This window comes from Danio rerio, chromosome 13 (genome assembly GCF_052040795.2).
Source record: "Danio rerio strain M-AB ecotype USA chromosome 13, GRCz13ab, whole genome shotgun sequence".
In the NCBI taxonomy this organism is placed as follows: domain Eukaryota; kingdom Metazoa; phylum Chordata; class Actinopteri; order Cypriniformes; family Danionidae; genus Danio; species Danio rerio.
This window is the reverse complement of record NC_141033.1, coordinates 40,225,767-40,243,235: the sequence shown is the minus strand read 5'-3', so window position 1 is coordinate 40,243,235 and position 17,469 is coordinate 40,225,767. Positions and strand designations below refer to the sequence as shown.

At 33.8% G+C, this 17,469-nt stretch overlaps 3 protein-coding genes across 5 annotated transcripts; all 3 read left to right on the top strand.

The window, feature by feature from the left end:
- Positions 1–2,205: 2,205 nt before the first annotated feature.
- On the top strand, positions 2,206–4,981 carry ifi27.2 (interferon alpha inducible protein 27.2). Of its 2 annotated transcripts, NM_001007133.3 has the most exons (5): positions 2,206–2,318; positions 2,406–2,435; positions 3,387–3,548; positions 4,344–4,453; positions 4,589–4,981. In NM_001007133.3, the coding sequence occupies exons 1-4, from the start codon at positions 2,309–2,311 to the stop codon at positions 4,430–4,432; spliced, it is 291 nt and encodes a 96-aa protein (NP_001007134.2). In that variant the 5' UTR covers positions 2,206–2,308; the 3' UTR covers positions 4,433–4,453; positions 4,589–4,981. The 2 variants fall into 2 exon arrangements, with proteins under 2 accessions (NP_001007134.2, NP_001278863.1); NM_001291934.1 differs by having other exon boundaries at positions 4,344–4,981.
- Positions 4,982–7,463: 2,482 nt separating this feature from the next.
- On the top strand, positions 7,464–13,039 carry ifi27.3 (interferon alpha inducible protein 27.3). Of its 2 annotated transcripts, none has more exon segments than NM_001327855.1 (6): positions 7,464–7,528; positions 7,651–7,680; positions 7,972–8,025; positions 9,949–10,056; positions 12,377–12,481; positions 12,713–13,032. In NM_001327855.1, coding segments are annotated over 6 exon segments (381 nt in total). In that variant the 5' UTR covers positions 7,464–7,518; the 3' UTR covers positions 12,787–13,032.
- A 1,004-nt stretch (positions 13,040–14,043) lies between these two features.
- On the top strand, positions 14,044–16,588 carry ifi27.1 (interferon alpha inducible protein 27.1). Its single transcript, NM_001007132.2, has 5 exons — positions 14,044–14,160; positions 14,596–14,699; positions 14,795–14,815; positions 16,131–16,292; positions 16,366–16,588. Exons 2-5 carry the CDS (start codon positions 14,693–14,695, stop codon positions 16,461–16,463), a joined length of 288 nt encoding a protein of 95 aa, NP_001007133.1. The 5' UTR covers positions 14,044–14,160; positions 14,596–14,692; the 3' UTR covers positions 16,464–16,588.
- The last annotated feature ends 881 nt before the right edge of the window (positions 16,589–17,469 follow it).

Genomic DNA, 17,469 nt, shown 5'->3' with positions numbered 1-17,469 from the left:
TGGATCCATCCTGCTTTGTATCAACGGTTCAGGTTGCTGGTGGTGGTGTAATGGTGTGGGGGATTTTTTTCTTGGCACACTTTGGGCGCATTTGTACCAATTGAGCATTGTGTCAACGCCACAGCCTACCTGAGTATTGTTGCTGACCATGCCCATCTCTTTATGACCACAGTGTACTCATCTTCTGATGTCATAAAGCGTGAATCATTTCAGCTCTCAGGTTTCTTGAACATGACAGTGAGTTCACTGTACTCAAATGGTCTCCACAGTCACCAGATCTCAATCCAATAGAGCACCTTCGGTATGTGGTGGAATGGGAGATTCGCATCATGGATGTGCAGCCGACAAATCTGCAGCAACTGGGTGATGTTATCAGGCTTCAATCAACAAAGGCTTCTCATCCAAAAGTATCTGGATGCAGCCTTTATGATGCAAGCAGAGATTGCTTCTCTCAGCAATGCAATGTGAGACACTGCACTCAGTGGAGTTAGTGATGTCTCTGAGGGGTAGGTTCGGTCACTGGCACAATTTTTGTTTGCATGTTTTTTGCTGATGTATATGCATCACTTTTATTTTATTTTGTTTTAAGTCATTTCTAATAACTGATTTTGCATCAATTAACAAATGCTTTTAGCCAAAGTGAGTTACAAATAGGGAAGGAATAAAGGAAGGTGATTCATTGTAAAGACCTCAAGATGTTTTACTTTTTTACTGTACCTCAAACTGTCAACCCTGCTGTGGACAAATTCAAAGTAGTATAAGTATATTTTCATTGCAGTGTGATTACAAAATGTATATTTTCAGAAAGGTAATGTGTCCCTTTACCAGCCCAACTTTATGCAAAAGGATCTATATTAATAAAAAAAATCTATATTAATAAAATAATAAACAAAACATCTATTTCCCAGTAAAATATGCAAACTCTTTGCACATCCTTTTCAAAATAAAACCCAAGATCAAACTTTTAAACAATATTACCTGGCCATATTGGTTAATTAAGGAATCACACAAGATGTTTTGCTGAGGTTATAAATAATTCGTTTATTTTCATAAAAGTTGAACATGGCGGTGGAAAACTAGATGACAGGGTGGACAATATGGAGGGAGATTTGAAAAACAACAGGTACAACAAGAAATATTCAAAGGTTAATACTGCAAACCACTGAGCCACAATGCCACCTCTTCTGTTAAGTTTTGTCAATGTGCAAATTAGTGGGAAAATAAACAATTATTGACCTTCAAATGAACTAAATTTGCCAATGAATGTAAATCCTTACATTGTACTGGAGGAGTGACGGGAAGTAAAACACCTTACTGTGTTTCGATTTGTTTTTTCAGAAAAAGGTAAATATTTGATTACAGATGGTCAAGTAAATGTCAAATACTTAGGACTGTATTTTTTTATTTCAAACAGTCAATGAGCTCCAATATATTGCTTTAAAAGGATATCCTTTATATAAACTGTCACTGAGACATATATTGGGTGGACATGTTAAGCTTGATACACAAAATGAGGAAAATAGAAAACAAAAGTGTAGATACTGTGTGCAGCAGATGCTTTAACCTTTTCTCTGAACAAAGGCAAAATGGGCACGGGGATGCCAAAGGGGCATTTACCACATAATGACAGGGTGGACAGCAAACTCAAGGACACGTGCAAAATTTTATGTATATTATGAATATTATGAATTTAAAATAAAAGTTATCAAAATTTATTAGGCTATATAGCCTCTTATATTTATTTAAAATTTTATCTAATTTACCTACTTTTTAGACTGCACAGAAGTTGGCGGAGCATCACATGGCAACTAGTTTATGACCTGGCAAAGTCGCATCCATTCAATGAAAGAATATTGCAAAAATTGACAAACATATTCCAAAACACTTCTACCTGCATGCCTGTAAAGGTTTAACCAATAACATTAAAACATCAGAATTTCATTATTCCGCATTAAGTTCATATAGGACTGATTTAATCTTGTGGGACATCAAAGGCACTTTATAGTGATGACACATTTAAATCGAGTGATTTAGCAGATGCTTTAAACCAAAGTCAGTTACAAATGAGGAAGGTATGAAGGAAGGTGATTTATTGTAAAGAGAACTCAAGATGTGCTATTAAAGAGCTCCTGGCGTTGTTAAGGAGTCAGTGTTTGTACTTCTTGCTTTCATTTCTCGATAAGTTGCCGCCCACTGAGCTATTTAAGCAAACGTCGCTGCAGGTCTAACATTTGCTATAGTTCTTACATTCGTCTAACATCTAGCCTATCTGAATTCATTCAGTTCAAACCCCAAGACTCTACTGAAAATGGGTCTACGTAAGTATATTTGAATATAACTTTAGAATCTTCAATGTTTGTTAGCAAAAAGATGACAATTGATTTATTGTTTTTTTCTGTCCCCAGTTACAGCCGCCGTAGCTGTCGCAGGAGGAGGTAAGTATCCTATCAAATACTGAAGTCATTTAGATTTATTCTTATCAAGAATAAACAAATAGTTGTAGTGTCATATAGGCTATTATTTAGACCCACATGATGTAATTATGTACTAACATTTAAATTCTTAGTTGTTTAATTGTGTACATGTTTTTCCTTTATATAAACACCAGCGTGTAATATTGCATTAAGCTATAACATAATCTGTAAATAACCTTTACTTATTACAATTACTCTTAATAAGCAGGAAAAAAAGTTACAATACAACATGAGCACAAAAAAAAGTTCAATAAAACATGAGCACAAAGAAATGCACATAATTAATTATTTTGCAGTTAGATATTTAGTAATCCGTGTTTAATCTACCAGAGTTTTGGAATTAATGTTTTGTTTCATCAAACCAAGATCATTTATAGCTTTACATTTTTATTAAAAGTAAAAACTAGTCCAATGAATTCAGACAAATGAATTCATCTTAAAGATCATACTGTACTGAAGCAAGCAAAAACAGAAAAGAACACGGGTTTATTACAAAAATTTATTTTGTAGATTAAATGGTTTTTAAAAATTAAAAACTGCTTTTACTCTAGCTGAAATAATACAAATAAGACTTTCTTTTGAAGAAAAAAATATTATCAGACATACTGTAAAAAAATATTTTGCTCTGATAAACATCATTTGGAAAATATTTAAAAAAGAAAAAAATCAAAGGGGGGCTAATAATTCAGACTTCAACTGTATGTGTGTGACAAAATATATACACATCGACATGCATTATGTCAAAACCACCTTTATTTTTGAATGCGTTTAAACATGATCAATCTTTGCCCAGCACTTAATTTATTGTAGATTTTTAAAACTATTTCAGTTTACAACAAAAAAAGTTTTTTGACCAACAGTTTTAGTCTTAGTTTCTGATTTTGTTTACTAAAATACCATTGTCGCCAACAGCCGGAGCAATTGCTGCAGCTCCTGTAGTTCTAACAGCTGTAGGTTTCACTGGAGCTGGAATTGCTGCGGGTTCGATTGCCTCCTCAATGATGTCAGCTGCTGCTGTAGCAAACGGAGGAGGAGTTGCGGCTGGATCAGTGGTAGCAGGTCTTCAAGCAGCTGGTGAGCCTTAATACACATCACATAGCAGACATGTATCTGTATTGAATCACTGTGCAAAAGGTGCAATTTGTGTGTGTGTGTGTGTGTGTACTGTTTTATTGGTTTACAAGGTTAGTTGTTTATATAATGACATAAGTATGACCTAGTTGTACTCTAATATGATTTCAAGAGTTCGGATATTGCTTTAGCAGGTTTGTCATACTTTCTCAGTAGTAAACCCTGAGCTCGGAGATAATTGAGCCCAGGGCTCCCGCCTGGTCAATTAGCATGTAAGGGAGTCCTTGATCAGGTAGGCCTTGAGAGCTCCCTCTGGTAAAAAGAGGAGATGGGGGTACTCTTTCAAAACAAAGATAAGACAGTATAGGGTAAAATCTGTCTATTTATTGTAGGCTTGGATCAATCTGATTGGCTTATTGCTGATTACGGATGAGAGACCAGCCGTGATCAATTATATCACGTGCTCCTCTCGAAAATAGTTTGTAAAACTTCACTTATGACCACATCTTCTATGTTCTTGCTTAAAAAAAAATCACACTTAACTGAGTCTTATTACATTTAAAATTTGCCTATGAGGGTTGAGTTTAGGTGTGAGGGTGAGATAGGCCATATAATATACATACATTTTTAATGCTATAAAATCCATTACATCAATGGACAGTCCTCATAAATCAAAATTCCAATCTGTATGTAATTGTAAATAAAGTGACTTCTGCTGTAGTTATATTCTCGCTCAATTTTCTCTGTTTCTTATGTGATTTAGAGTATTTTTGTTTGTTTGTTTGTTTGTTTTTTCAGGTGCTGCTGGAATCCCTGCCGCAGCTCAGGCTGTTATTGGTGGCATAGGGGCTGCGGCTAGCACTCTTGGGTGGTTTGCTCTTATTTAGATTGTTCTTCAGTAGCTGCAGGTGAAGCCATACAGTAATCATAAGTATTGAATAGTTTTTGTTGTAACATTTTTTGTAACTATAAAATTGAAAAGCCATAACTACAGCATCTGAGAAACTGATTTGAAAATAAGTTTTGTTATAATTTGTCATTAGGTGCTGCAGCAGGCGAAGCCAGAACTGTGGAAGTCGCTGTGAGAATAGTTGATACTGCCTGACATGCCCTTCACTATATGATAAATTTCTATTTATTTAATCAAACATATAGCATTTAACTAATCCACAGCCATAAATGTAGACATGTACTAACTCCTTCAAAATATTACAATAAATCTATATTTCTTCACCTTTTACTTTAAACTTGTACTACAAATATTATTTGCTCTTGTTATAAGTTGTGTGGTAAAACAAAACAATATCTTCTTTTAAGCAAGATGAGATTCAAATCCTATCTTAAGATGAGAGTTTTGTTTCTTGTCTTGGTAAATGTTTTGGAACTGTTAAAAATAAATCAATAAATAAATTGATTACATTTTTTGGTAAAGTAAAGTTCATATTTTTCTAGTCTTGTCTATCATTCTTGATTTAAATAATACTTATCTTCTACTTTGTGTGTATTTAAATAAGCAATCATATACAAATGTAAGTATCACTTACTTTACCAAAATCTACAATACGTGCACATTTACATGAACACTTTTATTTATTTGTTTATTTATTTATTTATTTATTTATTTGTTTGTTTGTTTGTTTGTTTGTTTATTTATTGACATTGTTTATCTATTTGCTGCCTCGAATTACTGAGACAAACAATTTCACTACATATACAGTAGCCTTTTCTTGATTCTGAGAAATTGCATAGCTATTTTAAAGCAATTGAACTTTGAAACAAACAAATAAGTAAACTGCAGTTTCATTTTCTTGAAAAAGACACACCCAGAAAACTTAAAAACCAAACAGCAGCAACAGTCGAAGAGCTTGAAAGTTGACTTAAGATCATAGATCCATGCAAGTCACCTTTAGATTTCAGCAAATAAAAAATAAATAAAAATGTAATTAGATAAATTGCATTAGAAATCCACGATGACAGTCTGTGTCTTGTGTTTGCAGAGAATGTCATGAATTCTCATACCTTGAATTTATTGTTATAATGGATGAGTGGTCTTTTGGAGGTCTTGAATTATTGATGTTGTAAATCAGCAATATTATAGAAATCACAGTCAGATTTGGAATGATCAAATTCTCTCACTGTGGCTGAATCTTCCCGTCAAGGGTTTCAGTCGCTTTAAAATGGCTCACCATCTTGCAAAGTCAGTGGAAACAGAAAGTTCAAGCTGCTAGTTCAGGTTTGACATAAACCTGCTCCTTCACTCTTGTCTGGATAACTTCAAAGCATTGACCTCAAAATTTAGGAAACTATTTACTTTGCGTTCTAATATCGATCTTCATCATTTCACCTTTACATGTGTTGTTGTCTTTTGTATGGAGAATATAACAAAAAGGTTGCATGTTATTTATTGGTTTCTGTTGATGCAGAAGGACCTACACATGCACTACATACACCACAGAGAGAACACAAAGCAAGTCAAAAACGATGTGTAAATAATAAGGTTGATATATTTTCACTCAGGCTCACTGTAAACTGCATTATGTTCAGAGATGTAATGGATAATAAGATATAAGAATAGCTCATCATCAAAAACCCATAACAGGTTGTTCAACATATTCATCATATTTAGGTTAATAACCAGCACTCATTTCCTAAAGCATCACAGCCTTACAATAGAAAAACATATTTTTAAATGACATTTTGCTCTTTAGCTGTCCCATTCAATTTTCAAATCAAATCCAATTACCTTCTCACATCACCAAGAGCATGTGTGCTACAGTCAGTGAAAAGTTTAAGTGCAGGCTCCAGAATGTGCAGAATGTTTTTACCTTAAGATATTTTTGTATTCTGTAACTGTTTTAAAATAAATAAATAAATAGATTAAATTTTTGGGCAAACAAAAGTTCATATTAAAAAAAAAAACAAGATTCAAACAACAACAGACTGTTGAGCAGTTAAAATCTTGTATAGTCCTACTTTAACTTATTCTCTACTTTGTGTGTATTTAAATAAGCAAACATATTTAAGAATCACTTACTTTGCCTAAATTTACAATACATGCACATTTACATGAACACCTTTAATTTTATTTATTTAGTTATTTATTTATTGTGATTGTATATCTATTTGCTGCCTCAAATTACTGACAATTTTAAAATACAATGCAATTGTAAATTTTCAAATCCAATCAATTTAATTGTCACATCACCAAGAACATGTGCTACAGTCAGTGAAACGCTTAAGTGCAGCCTCCAGACTGTGCAGAATGCAGTGACATTCTTTACAAAAGTCAGTATTTATACAGAGTATAGAGTCTTATTTTGCTGCAGTTAGATAAGGATATGCCTCTTAACAGTGTGACTTTAAAAAAAATTTAAGGTTGTAAAATGTTTTTTTATTTTTTATATATATATATATATATATATATATATATATATATATATATATATATATATATATATATATATATATATATATATATTATTTTCCTTAAAATTCAGTTTTTGGGCAAAGAAAAGTCTTTCACCTGTTGAAAATAAAAAGAAGAATCAGACAACAGATTGTTAAGCAGCTGAAGTATTGTATTCAAAGATTGCTTATATCCTCTACTTTGTATGCATTTAAATAAGCAAATCTAAACAAATGTATGTGTCACTTGCTTTGCCTAAATATACAATATGTGCACATTTACATGAACCCCTTTAATTTGTTATTGATTTAGTTATTGGCATTGTATATCTGTTTGCTGCCTTAAATGATTTCACTGCGTATACAGTAGCCTTCTCCTAACTTTGACAAAATGCATAGCTATATTAAAAAGCTATTGCTTGTAATAGTTTCAAATTTGAACCTTGAAACAAACAAGTAAACTGCAGTTTCATTTTCCTGAAAAAGGACACACCCAGAGAACTTTAAAAGCAAACTCTAACAGCAGCAGCAGCAGTCAGTTCAAGAGCTTCCCAGTTGACTTAAGATCATGGATCCATGTAAGTCACCTTTAGATTACAGAAATACATGCATTTATTACAGAAAATATATGTATTTTTTGCGTATTTACATTTATATTATATTATTTTATATTTTTTAACATGGCATGTTTTATTATAAGGTACAATGATTGCAGCTGGTGCAGGAGCTGGTAATGCTGAGTTTTCTTAACATGTTATTTGATAGTTTCTTTCTATTTTGTTTTCTAATCTAAATTTCAATGTAGGGATGTTGCGACACATTTCTATAATGTCTACATCATGAAAAACAAATTCAAACAAATGATAATTTTTTTTTAATTTAAGCTAATTCTCCTCTGCTTATTTTCTGAACCAGTTGGCTATATATTTTTTCTTTGTATATTTTAATTTAATGTATAAATTTAAAGTTTTTAAATAAAGTTTTATTTTATTTTTTAAATATGCTACTTTTCCACAAATAGCCGTAGCAGTTGCTGGAGCTCCTGCTATTCTTGGACTGGCCGGTTTCACTGCCGGTAAGAATATTTTTATTTAATAAATTAATGCTCAGAACAACAATCCATTACAAAAAGTATATATACAGTATATACATTTTTATATAATTAATATTTTTCTAAATATAATGTCCCAAGACAAGAATGTGTATTGTTTAAGAATTTGAGGAACACTTTTTCAAAAGGTGATTGTCCTCTTCAAATATTAACCACTGTATATTGTCTAGGCTACATGATGTCAGTTGAACAAGTAAAAAAAATGATATGTATGACATAGATAAATTATAAAGATTTAACCATTACAAAAGCTCTTAATCGTACTTTAATGAGAGCACAAGTGAACAGTTTTAATAACACTTGTATTATGAACATTCTGGATAGAGACATCATGCTCTTATTTTATTAAAATGAAACTTTTTTAACAAATTTAGGAACTTTCCTAAAAGTTTGAAAAGTTAGTTTGTTTTCTAATGTTGATCTCCATAATTTCACCTTTACATGTGTTGTTGTCTTATGCATATAGTGTCAGGATTCAGCCCTAACAGCCCTGCTACTACTGTCTGTGTTTAATGTGTCTAAACTTTATTGTTAAAACAAACATACAGACATCCTGTTAAACCTGTCTGCGTAAGCCTCTTGTGTATTAAATGGCTCTTTCTTTTGTTGTGTTTTCCTATGCCTCTCTCCCTCGATTAGTCCTTGTTTGTCTAATTTTCATTTATTGAGTTTTACTGTGCTCAAATTGCTTTGTTTACTCAATTGAATTAAGTTCACAGTACTCATTAGGATTAGTTTTTGAACTCAAATGGTTTGTTGCAATCGGTTTCCTCAAATGGTTTGAGTAACCTTAACTTACTGGGTTTTACAATGTAGTTCAAGTCTTATTTCAAGTGTTCATTTTGCCATTTTTGTGATCCTCAGTCTAGTCCTAGTCTTTTGTTAGTTCTTTACTTTTATTTCCTTTTGCTGTTTAGATTTTTGTTTTAGTTCTAGCTTTAGCTTTTCAAAGTTTTAGTAGTTAAATTTAGTCTTTTTGTGTTTCGTTTTATATATCTATATCTTTTTTCCCCTTTTCTTTCTTGTTTTTACTTTGTTCTTATTTGTTTTTGCTTACTCTTTTTTTTTAGATTTTCTTATCTCCCTCACGTTCAAGACCTCGCTGTTGTGTTGCTCTTGTCACTTGCCTCCTGAGTCTCTGCTGGTTGTGGATCCTCCTTAACATTCTATCTGCATGTACCAAGCCTGGGAGTCCTCTAGCTACTTACTGACTGCTTGGTCTGTAGTTTGAATTTTTCCCATATCACTAAGACACTTCCCTCTGTATCATCCTGAAACCTGAGTCCCCCCTCACCAGCATTTTCTCTTGCAGTCGCCCTGTACTATTGTGTGGACTAGCCTTCTGCCTTGCCTTGTTCCCCTCCTATAAATGCAAATTGTATTCTCCTCTCTGCATTTTGGGTCCTCCTTGCCAACCCTGACATAGAATATAAAAAATGGTTTCATGCTATTTACTAGTTTCTGTTGATGCAGAAGGACCTACACATGCCCTACATCAGGGGTTTCGAAACTCAGTCCTTCTGGGTCGGTGTCCTGCATATTTTAGTTCCAACCCCAATTAAACACACCTGAACCAGCTGATCAAGCTCTTTATATGTATACAGTAACTTCCAGACAGGTGTGTTGACGGAAGTTGGAGCTAAACTATGCAGGACACCAGCCCTCCAGGACCTAGTTTGGACACCCCTGCCCTACATACACCACAGTGAGAACAACGATATATAATGAAGATTTAACCAATAAAATAGCTCTTCATTATAATTTAAAGAGAGCACAAGTTAAGTTTTAACAGCATTTCTATTATAAGAATTCTGGATAACAAAGACATCATAATTTCTTTAAAAAATACTGAAAATTAAGCTTTTTATTAAAAAAAATTGCACGCAGGTGGAATTGCTGCAAGTTCGCTTGCCTCCAGCATGATGTCAGCAGCCGCTGTGGCAAACGGAGGCGGAATCGCTGCTGGATCAGTGGTAGCGGCCCTTCAAGCAGCAGGTGAGTCCAATTTTATGTGTTAATAGGTTTAAACAAACAAAGTGTATGTTAATATGGCCAGTCTAACACTAAATTTTCACTAAAACATCAGTTTGAAGCTGCGGTCACTCTAGAGTTTAAGCTTGCGAAATTCTGTAGCTTACGACGCTGTGAAAAGGGGTTGGATTAAACAAGATAATTAGACATTTAAAAAAGCGAGCAATTGGTCCATGTTTTGAATTTCTGTCCAGAAAGGTCATGATTTGATCCTTGATTGGTCTATCGCAGTCAAGTGGTGCGATTTCGCAGGTCAGAGTTCATCAAGCTTGAACTTTGCAATGCAGCGAACTGCGAAACTTGTTGCACGAGCTTGTGTTTCCAGCCTTCCCCATTCGCGTGAGTATAAATGGAAGTATATATGGGGAGAAAAGTACCCATACAGTTGAAGTCAGAATTATTAGCCCTCCTGAATTATTCGCTCCCCTGTTTATTTTTTTCCACAATTTCTGTTTAACGGAGAGCAGATTTTTTCAACACATTTCTAAGCATAATAGTTTTAATAACTCATTTCTAATAACTGATTTCTTTTATCTTTTCCATGAAGACATTACATAATATTTTACTAGATATATTTCAAGACACTTCTATACAGCTTAAAGTGACATTTAAAGGCTTAACTCGGTTAATTAGGTTAACTTAGCAGGTTAGGGTAATTAGGCAAGTTATTGTATAATGATGGTTTGTTCTGTAGACTCAGATAAAAAAATTTAGCTTTAAGAGGCTAATAATATTGTCCCTAAAATGGTAATTAAAAAATTAAAAAATGATTTTATTCTAGCCAAAATAAAAGAAATAAGACTTTCTCCAGAAGAAAAAATATTATCACTATATTATATACTGTGAAAGTTTCCTTGCTCTGTTAAACATAATTTGGGAAATATTTAAGAAAGAAAAAAAATTCAAAGGGGGGCTAATAATTCTTCACTTCAACTGTATGTCTTTATACCTACTCAATTCACCTCTACCTGTATGTCTTTATACCTACTCAATTCACCTGTACCTGTACCTGTATGTCTTTATACTTACTCAATTCACCTGTACCTGTACCTGTATGTCTTTATACTTACTCAATTCACCTGTACCTGTACCTGTATGTCTTTATACTTACTCAATTCACCTGTACCTGTATGTCTTTATACTTACTCAATTCACCTTTACGTCTTTATACTTACCCAATTCACCTGTACCTGTACCTGTATGTCTTTATACTTACTTAATTCACCTGTACCTGTATGTCTTTATACTTACTCAATTCACCTTTACCTTTACGTCTTTATACTTACCCAATTCACCTGTACCTGTACCTGTATGTCTTTGGACTTACCCAGTTCACCTGTACCTGTATGTCTTTGGACTTACCCAATTCACCTGTATGTCTTGTGGGGGAAACCGGAGCACCCGGAGGAAACCCACGCGAACACGTCGAGAACATGCAAACTCCACACAGAAATGCCAAGTGGCCCAGCCTGGACTCAAATCAGCAACCTTCTTGCTGTGAGGCGATCGTGCTACCCACTGCGCCACTGTGACGCCAGCTTTGCACCAACATACATAAGAATTTGGCAAGCTCAAACTCCAGTGTGACCGCAGCATTGCTCTCGCTGCATTTCAAATGGAATATACCACCCTCTGAAGGGAACAGAAGGGAAAACGATCATGGCCTTAATATTGAAGTGTTGTTTCAAATTGAAGTGCTAAAAACTTGCCACTTTGAGGGGTGCCTACCACTGATGGACACTTTAGCTATTATTCTAGTGCAACAGAATGACAGAGGCAGGACAAAAACAGATAATAAATATATTTTAAAGGTGGAATGCAAATATACAAATTGACAAGTGTATGTACAGGTATATCACTATACAACATTATATGTGCAGCTGTTATGTGCAAATTGGCAGGTAAAGTATGTTGTTAAATAAGTGTTTAAAAAGTGTATAGCAAATAGTGATGTTTATTTCATAATTATTATCATCAAGTGTTCATGAGATTGCCTGAGGGAAGAAACTGTTTCTGTGTCGGGCTGTTCTGGTGCACAGTGCTCTTTAGCGTCGACCAGAAGGTAAAAGTTCAAAGAGGCAGTGTGAGGGGTCCAGTGTGATTTTGGCAGCCCTTCTGCTCACTTTGGATAATAGTGTCTGTGACTTCAGTTTAAGTAGATTTTTTTTTTCTCAGCATTTGGTATCTCCTGTGTTTTTGATTTGTTTTTGTTTTTTGTAAAAAAAATACTGCTACAATTAGCTCCCTTTCTCATGTTCATTTTATTATTATTTTTTTTAATCAGGTGCTGCTGGGATCCCTGTTGCAGCTCAGGCTGTTATAGGTGCCATCGGGGGCACTCTGGGTGGTGCTTTGGGGGGATCATTTGTTTGTAGTGCAGGAGCTGCAGGTGAAATTATTTATTAATTCTGTGTATTGAATTTTTTTTTCTTTATAATATACGCTGCTTTTTCCAACACTTTTGAACTGTTTAACTACTGTATTGTGCACAAATTATATTAAATTTAAATATTTACTACATTATCTGTTTCATCACATTATGGAACTTTTTTAATGAGTCTCACAATGTGTTAAAAAATCAATTGTTTTGAAAAAAAGACCTGTTGTACTTTGTCATTAGGGGCTGCAGCAGGTGAAGGCATCATTGGCAGTGTGGGAGCTGCCGTGAGCACAGCTGCCAGTTTAATTGTGTGACAGGTTCATATATCTATGCCTGTTTATTTAAACATATTATTTAACTAATCCACAACCATAAATGTTGACATTACTAACTGCTTTAAGAATAATTTAAATCTTTAATTACTTTAAACTTGTAATACAAATTTTATTTGCTCTTATGATGAATTGCAAAACAATATTTTAACTGAAGATGTGAGTTTATTTTCTTGTCTTAAGAAATGAAACTTAAAAATATATATCAATAAATTGCATTATAAATCCATGACAACACTGTCTGTCTGATTTGTGACTGCATTGTTTGTTCTACAACCTAAACCCTCTTTAACAGAAGAAGGGGTTTCTTTGTTTCTCAGGGAATGCTTGAAGTCATGAAATTTTATTAAGAAAGTAATTCCTTTTAGATAAAAATGTCTTATACATGTAGCTGTGCATAAATTTATATTTCAAATGTTGATATATTGGTTAAGGGTGCCAAATTATTTCTGCAGAAACTTACATATGTTTTTATATTCCAAAATGAATAATATTATTCCTGTAAATGCATACCTGAGGTTCAAAAATGTGAGAAACTGCCTGCAGCTTTAGATTTGACTGAGAAGCAATACACAAACTCAGCATCCTGGAGGGTTTCTGAGAGCGGAACATGTAAGGGTGGGGGGGAAAGTAAAAAAGTGTAACTTTTTTTTTTTACATGTTTCATCCAAATTGTGTAATGAGCATATATTCAAAAAATCTGCAAAAAAAAAAAAAACTGTCTAAGATCATATATTGTGTGATAAATCACTAAATCTGTGAGAAAGGTGTTCACACAATTACAAAATAAGCGATGACGTGTTCACAATGTTACTATCTGAAGATATTACAAAGTCAAACACAAGTCTGCCTTTCAATTTCAATATGAAGAACTCGTTATTTAAAAAGGATTATTTTGTTAATTACACAAAGTTATAGTAATGTGGTAAAAATAAATGTATTAATAGTCTATTTAATTGTAGTAATTGCCAGAAAATAAACGTTAGATATTTTTTTTTAAAATAATAATTTAAAATCCATTGGTCACATCCTTAACAGTTGAGCTAAAAAGTATATTTGTGATTGGCTGAAATACAAACAAAAAGGGTATTGCTGTTACTTTAGCTCATTAAATTCTACCGTTTATTTTCCGGCAGTTAATATAGTGCCGGATTTTGATTATTATTATTTTTAAGTAAGCATTTTTTTCAGTCTCTGGAAGATTTTACATGTGATTTCCAGGAAGTAGTTATTAGTTTCAGTTTCTATACGTCATCATTGCTAAGCCGTCAGCAAATGTCGGCATAATATTTGTACAGAGCAGAGGCAAAACACTTCGGTGGCTTTACAGTTGTGCAGCCTACGTTCTACGAGTCGGTGAGTAGCACAAAACTTTTTATGAATATTTTATACAACAGTCGTGTATAAAATTGTATAAAAATGTTTACCACTTCTAATGTTCTTGCCTGCAATATTGCATTGTGAACAGCAGATGTCGCGGTAAAACTTCTCTACTGAGGTTCTTTTTATTGTATGAGGCTTGCTTTTTGGCTCTGGTTTATCCAGTGAAAACCTTTTTTTTCCCAAGGAATACATTAGAACAAAGATAAACTGTGCCAGATAGATAGATAGATAGATAGATAGATAGATAGATAGATAGATAGATAGATAGATAGATAGATAGATAGATAGATAGATAGATAGATAGATAGATAGTAATAAAGAGCATGGAGATAGGAATAGGCTACTGTTTTACGTCAGAAAAATGTGCTGAATTGGTTTGGGTTTTCGGTTTCGTTTCTTTAAATGCAGCCGCCCACAGAACTATTTAAGCAAGCTGTCAGACACCTGAGCTCAGTGCAGAGCAAGATCATCCAGCATTTCTTCTCTTCAGTAGACTCGACCTCAGATGGCATGTGAGTATTTAATGTAACTCTAGGATCTTAAATGCAGGTCATCTACAATTGACAAATAATTTACTTGTTGTTGTTTTTTTTTTTCTTTCCCACAGTCACAGCTATTTTAGGAGCAGGTAATTATAAAACATGCATTTATTTGTAATATTTTAGATTTAACGTGTGTTACTTGACATCAAAAATATTGAAATGAAATGTTGTAGTGCAGGCCTGTAGCCAGCCTGGTAAAAGGGCTGGTTCTTTTTTTTTTCTCAAAAAGTGGACCTTTTAGCAATTATTTGCCTCATTTTCTATTTAATTATGAGATTTAAATTGTGACATGTAAAGCATTTTTTTTTAGCTGTGGTCATCATAATCACACTTTTTGATGAACCAAAAACATTTCCTATAGATTTAAAAAAAGAAAGATTATGAAAAACCTATTCATTTATACATATAAATTTTAAAATACAAATGTATCACATCATCATTAGGGAAAAATGAATCTCTTAAGGCTTTAAATTAAAAACTGCTTATTAAGGCAAAGTAAGCACAATCAACTTTCCTGTCAGAATTTGGCCACTTGAATAATAAAAAATTTAACGTAATAATAATAATGTAGAGCATCCTGATTTTTCTAGTCTCTTTTGTGAATAGTACATTTGAAAAATCATGCTTAACAACACTAGCCTAATTAGAATTAAAATTTTATTTTATAAGCTTTAAAATTTACTTTTGGTGCTACACAACGTTTTATTGGTCTTTTTTGTCTTTCATTTAAGATTCCAAGATTTAGAATAAAAGTTACTTGCAAAATGTTTTTGCTATTTAACAACAATACAGTCAGTCAGTAGTGAAAGATGACTTCACTTACGTCAGTTTCTTCAGGGTCTTAAAGCCTTCCTCAATTAGTTTGGGACAATGTATGGGACAATTTCTGGACCTTTGTTAGTGAGAGGTAGGTCTTATGAAAAGTCTGACCCTATACAGTGCCTAAGGAAAATCATGATACCTTGTGAATATCTATACCTTTACTCACATTACACCCAGCTTCAAAAGACCTTCAGGAAAAAAAGAAAGGCACAGTTTAGGAGAAGGCTACAAAAACACTTTAAAACCTGAAAAAGTGGTCTGGAATGTAATTTGATTTCAGGATGTATTACAAATACATAAGAATATTTATAATATATGACAAGTTATATATGAATATATGACAAAAAAAGTTAAAGTAATTTAAAGGGATATGATGATTTTTCAAAGGCATTGTAACTCTACCACAGCATCTTTCCATAACCTTAGCCATATTACTTATCAAAAGCAGAAATAGTAATACAATACAACATGAGCACAGAAAACATTGTACATAACAACTAAATTAAGCAGATTGTTCACTGTATGTGACAGTGATCCACTTAAAGTTGCTTTCTGGATCTATTTTTCTTCCACCTACAGCTGGAGCAATTGCTGCAGCTCCTGCACTTCTAACAGCTGCAGGTTTCACTGGAGCTGGCATTGCTGCAGGATCAGTTGCCTCCTGGATGATGTCAACAACTGCCGTGGCGAGCGGAGGAGGAGTCGCTGCTGGATCAGCGGTTGCTGTTCTTCAAAGCGCAGGTGAGTAAAATTCCTCAAATGAGTTAAAATGATTAATGCATGGAATAAAAAGACTTTCCATTTATGTGTTCAGGTGCAGCTGGAATCTCAATGGCAGGTCAAGCAGTTGTAGGTGCTGTGGGAGCTGCTATGGCCACTGCTGCCAGTATGGCCAGCAACTGTACTGGGTGACTGGAGAAACCTTGGCCAGTCTTTTTGTAGCATTTTACAAGGTTGCATTATGTTGATTCTCCAAATGCATGTTGTTCTTCCGATTGTATCTAGTATGGCTATTAAACCTTTATAAATCATGCAAATGTATGTTGTCATTTATTTTATTACTGATTAAAAAGACTTTGGAATCCACAATCAACACAAAATGCATACAATATGTGCTTTAACCTGATTTTATGCTTATTTATTATATACACATTTTTCTGTTTTTTTGTTACGATGAGGCAGTTTTAACGGGGACCTGTTATGCTCCTTTATACAACATTAAAAATGTTACCCCTAGAGTGTGTGTGTGTGTGTGTGTGTGTGTGTTTGTGTGTGTGTGTGTGTGTGTGTGTGTGTGTGTGTGTGTGTGTGTGTGTGTGTGTGTGTGTGTGTGAAATTTCATCCAAAAATATGCCACAAATAATGTTTGACTGTCACTTTAAGCTCAAATAAGATTGTGGTCTTTTCAAAAGAGGGCGGAGTTACAAATGCCTGTCTGTCAGCATAGTGGCAGATTGAAAAATAAGACTAACATCATATTCTAATGAGGAAGAGATCATCACTAATGGGTGGGGCTTTCCCCACTCTGATGTATAAAGAGAGAATGTCGATCAAAGTATTTCTGCAGACTGCTTTTATCAAGTGTGGTTAAAATATTTAATTTTTTTCTAAATTTTTACCATCAAGCTGCAGTCTCACTAGAGTTTAAACTTGCAAAATTCTGTCGTATGTTCCTGTGAAAAGAAGTGGGATTAAACAAGATGATTAGACATTAGGAAAAGCGAGCGATTGCTCCATATTTTAAATTCCTGTACAGAGAGTTAATTTTTTGATTCTCGATTGGTCTCATGCAGTCAAACGATACGATTTTGCAGGTCAGAGTTCACCAAGCTTGAACTTTTCAATGCAAACACTGCGAAACTTGACGCACGAGCTTACTTTTCCGGTCTGACGCATTTGTGTGCATTTGAATGGAAAT